The sequence below is a fragment of the Gouania willdenowi genome, chromosome 24 (genome assembly GCF_900634775.1).
Source record: "Gouania willdenowi chromosome 24, fGouWil2.1, whole genome shotgun sequence".
NCBI classification, from domain to species: domain Eukaryota; kingdom Metazoa; phylum Chordata; class Actinopteri; order Blenniiformes; family Gobiesocidae; genus Gouania; species Gouania willdenowi.
The window spans coordinates 20,537,922-20,546,030 of record NC_041066.1 but is presented as its reverse complement, the minus strand read 5'-3'; the positions used below and the strand labels follow the sequence as shown (position 1 = coordinate 20,546,030).

The following is an 8,109-nucleotide window of genomic DNA, read 5'->3' as shown; positions in this document are numbered from 1 at the left end:
TGGATACATATCCTGGTCAGAGTGAAATGATGGTGAAGCTCTAATTTTAATTTTATTTATTATTTTTTGTATTTACAAGGTGAATTATTCCTTTAAATTATTCATCCAACAGAATGTGCACACATTCACTACTTTAAGACTCCTTAAAAAGGAAAATATAACACTCCCCAAAATGTCTAAAAAAAAAAAAAAAGAAAAAGTCTTTAAATGATTAAACAAACATTCCAATTGGTATACTAAAAAATCCTTTCAATCTGTGGGGGTAGATTGGTGTCTTTATTATTCAATCAATAAAAATATTTCCAATAAATAAACTTCAAACAAAAACAAATATTTTCAATCAAAGAAAAAAATAAATTGCCTTTGAACACTTGTTCTTTGGTTGAATCGTTTTTTGTTGTTAATTGAAATTGTTTCTTTGATTTAAGTAAAATTTTTTCAATGAAGGCTTTTTAAAAAATTTAAATTATCTTTTTTCTTTCTTTTTTTTTTTTGGCATTTGGGCCATATGATGGATATTACATTTGTTTTTATTATTCAATAAAAAATAAAACATTAATGAAATTAAAACAAATGCAATTATTTGGGTCACATTTATTTTCTATTTTTTATTTTTTTTGCATTTGAACATCATTGAATTTTTTTTACATTTTTGATTGAAGTAAACTTTTTTATTGAAAATGTGTGTTTTTTAACTGAAGTAATATTTGTTGTATTTATGCTATAGTACATGTGTATTCATTATTCAATAAAACAATAATAATAAAAAAAATAGTCTCAAATGTTTGGTTTTTTTTTTGCGTTTGATCGAAAATATGAATATTCAAGTCAACCCCTAAAACATTTCAATTATGAGTCGTGCTTTTACCAATAATATCATTATACAAAATATTGAAGAAACGATATCTTACTACTTTGGCGCCTTGTCACACTTTTATTTTGAAGGGCCGTGCGTGTCGGTAACTTTCAGTGATTCATCGTTGGACTGAGAATGTCAGACAGGCGGGTTTAAATAGCGGCTCAAACTCGTTTCTCCTCTTCTCTCTGTTCACAGAAAAGCTGTCAGTGTGAGCTCAGGACTCTGTAGTGGAGACTCGGATTTTTCTGTCTGTAAAATAACACTCGGAAGTTCTTTGCACGGAGTCACAGAAAAAGACAGAAAAATGCCCAAAGCGGTAAGTGCGTCTTTTTATTTACTTAATATTATTCCTTCTTAGTTAAGCTTTAAGCATCACTTAAACGCGCGTTTACATTATTATTATTATTATTATTATTATTATTATTATTATTATTATTACTACATAACAACGACATAAGTGTTTTATTTTGTTTATTACGAGTTATAGATATAACATCACTCCTTTATTGCCTTAAATTTCATTGAGTACTTCAGTATTATGTTTTAATGTCACAATTATTTTAAACATTGGCTTCGTTGACCCTTAAATCACATATTTGTCACATATCCTGGGGGTGTCCTACGTGTATAAGACCACTTTTCCCTTTATAACAACACTGACAGCAGTGAATGAAGAAGTTGGACCAGAAAGATAATATTTCAACATCATTACCAAAAACAGGATGAAAATACGTTTGACATTAGAAAATTCTAACGTGGAGTTTGGGATGAAATTACATCAAGTACCAGTAAATCCTTTCTGGGAAAACTGGATTACAGCATACGCAAGGCATCTATTAGTCTAACATTAGGTTTTATGTATTTATAAAGCCTGAATTAAGATGTTCTTCACAGTAAGTTGTGGTGAATTAAATCACAGCCACAGGGGCTTAAACTCCACCTTCCACATTGCCCTGCATAATACAGGATAATATGTTTTATAGGTACTGTATTTGAAGTGTTTGCCTTCATTCTTTTGTGAGTCACCACGCCCCACCCTGTATTGGCACATTCTCCTTTAGATGATAGTTTGGAAAGTTCTGGTAGGCACATCATCACGAGTCGGTGTCTTAAGTTAAAACCATCAAATAGGAAATATCATAGAAATCTGTCTAATGAGAATGGGACAAATGCCAAAAGTTAAAGCAAAGTTCACAGAGGAAAATAAATGTCTTTAGGTTCGACGAAGGTGAGTCAAAGAAAGGCCTTTTTCTGTCTGAGGCCATGTTGGAAACCTAGTTTAACACAGAGCCGTATTGTGAGAACAATGAGTGAAAGAAACCCTGATCAGCGTCATGAAGCGGTTTGTGCGTTTGTTCAGAAAGAGCCTCAGGGTTGTCATGTGTGTTGTATAGAATAACATCATCTGCGTCTTATAGCAGCAGCACGAATGCTCCAGTTCCCACAAATGAAACAACAACAACAAAAAAAAAAAGACTTATTCATTAGTAACTCACTGGCTCCTAATGTCTGATAATATAGGCTCCATCTCCAGTATCTCATGCAACACTATACAGTACATCATATGTGTCAAACTCAAGGCCCAGGGGCTGGGGAGGTATACGCTCCACAAACACACACTCACACAGACGTTCCTTGCTTTAATATATATATATATATATATATATATATATATATATATATATATATATATATATATATATATATATATATATATATATATATATATATATATCACATGACGGCAGTCATTTTCAATCTGAAATTGTTGAAAGAACTACATTTTTCCAAAACCTGGCAAATTTTCCTCAAATTAGCCCACAAAATTTCCCCAAAATCAGGGAAACTTAAGTGAAGTTCCTGCAAAGACTGATATAATCACATACTTTATCATTTATATATCATTTTTAATGTGTAAGCGCAAACCAGGGCACATTAATTTAGAATTTTCCATCTAAAATCTGTGGCCCACTGAGGGTCAAACTGGTTCGTATTCGGCCCCTGAACTAAAATGAGTTTGACACCCCTGCTATTCACTAAGGCTGTATAGTACACTATACTATATAGTATACTTCTCATACTAAGTCTGACGCCAAAATGGGTATGAAAATATTTTGAATATGCAAGAAATAATAATAATAATGCATCAATTTTATATAGCGCTTTTTTGGACACTCAAAGACGCTTCACAGAATTAGGGATTATTCTTTCACTCCACACTTAGTGGTGGTAAACTACTATTGTAGCCACAGCTGCCCTGGGGCAACCTGGATGTATACTATATCGGGACAATTTTTAAATAAAACAAAAGCACCTCTTCTGGTCTTCCATTAGTTTTTTTTTTTTTTTTAACCCTTTAGTAAAAAGGACTCTTGTTTTGAAGTTATGGCGGATTTCCGAAAATCGCCGAATTCTCGGCATGAAATGTGTTTTACGGATCCAATGACTACATATTGATATCGTACTTGGTCACTTTCTCACTTGAAATGCTTTCAGAACTTTCAAAGGTGGAGAATCAACGGAGAAAAGGTCATTATAGGTTCCAAATGCATCTTGGGAAACTTGGAAGTAGACTTCAGTGCTCATCATCCTAATCCTCCGAACCATACTTATAGTATATAGTAGACAATATGCACTTATTTGAGTTTGTAGGGCAGAGTACGCAGTGTGCCATTTTGAACACAGTCTAAGATGAACAGGTATAGATGATTAGACAACATGACTAATCCAAGTTTAGAATCGTCATCTTCCATTGGGATCTTTGGCCAGTTATTCAAACAACATGCAAACCAAGGGTCATGATGTGAGATACCAAATACATGATACAATGACAACCATAATTAGCTTTAAATATAGATGTATAACCACATATTCAGATCTAAAAATCTTATCAGTACGTTTTCCCCCCAAGATGTTGATTCTCAGTTTGTTTCCAGATGAATTTTCTGGCAGTAAAAGTTCAGAAACTACTTGGTTAACCAGAGTCTCCTGTGTGTGTGTGTGTGTGTGTGTGTGTGTGTGTGTGTGTGTGTGTGTGTGTGTGGGTGTGTGTGTTCTGCCCTTGACTGGTGGTATGTGTCCATTTTGGTCTCCTTGAGTATGCAAGGATAGTCTTCAGGACTTCATGACCCTGAAGTGAACAAGATAAGTGAAAAAAGATAAAGGAAAATACAGCTTATTAGTTATAGTTTTAGGTAGTTTTCCAGCAGTTGGAAGGATTTGAGAACAAACTAACTATAATCTCAAAAACAATGTTTAAGTCTAAAGTTAAAAATACGGTACAATATTCAGGGTCAGTACTACTAACTTTCTTTTGCATTTTTCATACTTGTCATTCTGTAATGCAGGTGTGTTATACTCATTTTAGTTCAGGGGCCAGACAGGGAGCAGTTTGATCTGAAGTTTTATGCTGGAAAACCAGTAATTTCATCATTACTGTGCCCTAGTTTGCACTTGTACGTATACGTAAAATACAAAATATGTAAGAAACCGACCATATCCAAGCAATAAGTGACAGATGTTAGTCCCAACAGGGTTTTCACTTTAAATTTCCTAGATTTGTGACAAATTTCTATTGAATTGCGGAAAATATTATGTAATAATTTGAAGAAAATGAAAAAAAAATTGTAAGAGTTTAATACTAAAAATGACTGCCATTATGCAACATACTGTAAACACCAGGAACTGTGAGTCCTTGCAAATATTGTTGAGTTTCTTTCACTCAGTGATTAATGTTTTCTGTCATTTTTACTTTATTCTGCGGGCTGAAATGGATGCTCCAAATGGCCGGATTTGGCCCCCGGGCCTTGACTTTGACATGTGCTGTAATGCTTTAGCATTCTGATTTACTGTCTTTAGAGAATTTTTAAAATGTTTTGAAAAATACCCTTTGGCTCAAATAGTTGCCAAAATATATTAATTAAATGGCAATTCTATGTAGTTATAGATCAGATATCTTTATCAATATATATTTGTTATTGTTTTCCACTAAAAGTAAAGATTAAAATGTGATTTAATTCATGAAGATCCACAGATATATTGCTTTGCATCATATCAAACACTCACGCCTTGTTTGTTTGAAAGAGTAAAGGTTTTTTTTTCCTAGATTCCAGAATGAAGTGGCCCGTCTAGTTTGAACCAGATTTGAGCAGAAAGTGAAGTCTACTGTAACCATTTCTCATGTTTCACTAATCTCAATTACACATTGTCAGGAGTTAAACGATAGCACTAGTTGTGACTCTCCCACAAATCTGTTCCCTCATGGTTTGCTGAACCATCATCAACAAGATCGGGCGTTTTTTTTTTTTTTTTTTTTTGGCCCAGCGGAAGCCCCATTGTTACATTGTTACTATTTGTTCCTTTAAATAACCGATAACATAGAACACCCTCTATGGGCATGGTTCACCAGTGCAGAATTGGATCCATTTCCTTTTAACACTCATTCTTCAGATACCTGTGTTTAATATTTGGCAGTCATTTATGACTGCATTGTTGTCTGAACATTTAGCTGCCGTCCCCATGGCGACACGTCATTGTTAGACTTTCATAAAGACATGTAAGCTATGTGAGGGTGTTAAATATTGAATGGTTGATTTACTGTTTAACCACTAAGGTGACGACCAACTTGGCCTCATTGCCAAACGGTCAAAGGAAAGTCAGTCCATTGTTGATTATGGATTGTCAGCATAGCACTTAATAAATTAATTATTGAATTATCATTTTAAAGGAAAAGATTTTAACTTTTAAAAAGCATGTTAGCATAATTTAAAGTGAGCATTTAAAGCAGACAGGCAAGATTACTATGGAGGTAGATTTGTGCCTTTATTATTCAATTAAAAAAAAATATTTTCAATTAAAAAAAAAAAAAATCACTTCAATCAAAAATGTATATTTTTTTACTGATTTTTGTTTTTATTGAAGTTATCTTTTTTGTAAACTAATAAAGGAATAATGAAGACACATCTACCTCCATAGATTCCTCCAAAAAGACACAAAATTACAAGAAATACCAAAAACATCGAAAAAACAGCGACATCAAAAATTACAGAAAAATATGTAATGCCAACAAAACAGAACATATGACTATAAATTAAATAATGAAAAATATACAAAACAAGTACACAAAACACACTGAACAACAAAACTACATAGAACAACAAAACTATGCAAAAACAACAAAATTGACAAAACAACAACAAAGACGCAAACCCTTTGTTGTTTTCTGTATAAATGCTCAGGTTCTCACTCTAAACTATGACATGAATGTTGAAAATTTGGCCCCTGCTGTGATAAAAATTGCTCATTTCTGATTTAAAGGATGTTTAAATGGTTTGTTCAGAAGAAGAGCAGAGCTTCACATGGAATTAAGTTCCTAATTTGACTGAAGTGGTGAATGCTTTTATGTCCGTATTTTTGTGGTTCAGTATGTTTGCATGTGATGGCTAAAATGCATGGATACCTCTGTGGGGTGTGTCACACTGTGCTGCTTTAGACTCAGCTCCATGAACCATGAACAGAAACGATGAACACAGGATCTTTATATTATTACGCAAGTCCACTAATGTCCTTGTCCCTGGTTTCACTTCCAAACTAAGAATGTCCTGATGGGATTGGCACGACCATATCAGGCCAGTTTAATTGATCACTGATTGTATTTCCAGCAAGTTCATTTTGTCTTATTTTTGAATAACATGTCAAGGTTTCATTTATTCAGACATCTTTTTTCCAGAAATTTACTTTGATCTCCTGACATGTTTCGATTGTCAACTGCCCGTCTTCTTCAAAGGTGTCTGCTGATTGCTTTGATGTTTTCTTGACTACCACGTAAGAATTCCAGCAAGCTCATTTGGTCTTAACATATTATTTTTGAATAACATGTCAAGGTTTCATTTATTCAGATGATTTATTTTTTCTTTCTTTCAGAAATTTACTTTGATCTCCTGACATGTTTTGATTGTCAACTGCCTGTCTTCTTCAAATGCATCTGCTGATTGCTTTGATGTTTTCTTGACTACCACGTAATAGTTCCAGCAAGCTCATTTGGTCTTATTTTCGAACAATATGTTAAGGTTTCATTTATGCAGACAACTTTTTTTCAAGAAATTTACTTTGATCTCCTGACATGTTTCGACTGCCAACTGCCAGTCCTCTTCAGAGGCGTCTGCTGACCGCTTTGATGTGTCCTTGACTTTCGCATAGTAATTCCAGCAAGTTCATTTTGTCTTCTTTTCTGAAAAAAAGTTATTACGCGGTAGTCAAGAAAATATAAAAGCGATCAGCAGACACCTCTGAAGAAGACTGGCATTTGACTGTCCGTAACATGTCAGAAGATCAAAGTAAATTTCCTGAAAAAAGTTGTCTGAATGAATGAAACCTTAACATATTATTCAAAAAGAAGACACGATGAGCTTGCTGGAATTATTACGCAGTAGTCAAGAAAACATCAAAGCGATCAGCAGACGCTTTGATGGATACAATTAAATTGTAATAATCAATACTATAGAATCTCAATAAATCATAATTACAATATATCAAATTGGCACCCAAGAATAGTGATAAAATGGAATTGGAACTATAGCGTCCCAGCCTCAGTAGATTAAGTTATTTACCTTTAGACACCTTGTAGCTACAAGTTGTAAAAATCACAGTAATTCTTATGCAAATTAATAAGCCATGACAATGTAAGTATTGGTACTGGGTAAAATATGTAATCAATACACATTTAAAACCTAAAAATGTGATTGGTGCATTTTAATATTCAATCCTACAAGTGGTCCTTCTTTTCCCAGACCTTGGAATAAATACTGTAGCTGCTCAAGTTCTCCACTTATTTTTATTTCAATACATGCATTTAAATATGTTGACGTATACACAAAGTCTAATTTCAGAAATGATGATTGTATTCCATGATTATCTGTGTGTTCCCTAACATTTCAAGTAAAGACTACTTTGTAAAGGGATTTGCAAAGTAAATAAATCATACTCTTATAAATACAAATGTGAGATGAGGATTTTGGAGCAGCAGCTAAATATTTGTACTTCAGTGCTTTCTTCCTAGAAAGCAAATATATCCACGTGATGCCTCAGGTTCTTCCGTGCTGTATTTTTTCAGCCTTTAGTTTTCATTTTCAAAATTTCCCAAATCACGTATCAGAGATGTTCCATTTCTGCATCGATTTACCCTTTTTTATTTTATTTCTGTTTCATCGACTTTCCCTGGTCATTAAACTTCCTGAAATCATGGCAAATGG

General features: G+C 33.5%; 1 protein-coding gene across 1 annotated transcript in view; it reads left to right on the top strand.

Annotated features, from left to right (window-relative positions):
• The first annotated feature begins 1,043 nt into the window (after positions 1 to 1,043).
• Positions 1,044 to 8,109, top strand: part of ezrb (ezrin b) — a 39,677-nt gene continuing 32,611 nt past the window's right edge. The window contains exon 1 of the mRNA XM_028439898.1: positions 1,044 to 1,175. Coding sequence (XP_028295699.1) covers positions 1,164 to 1,175 — 12 coding nt within the window. The 5' untranslated portion in view covers positions 1,044 to 1,163. The remainder of the gene's footprint in view (positions 1,176 to 8,109) is intronic.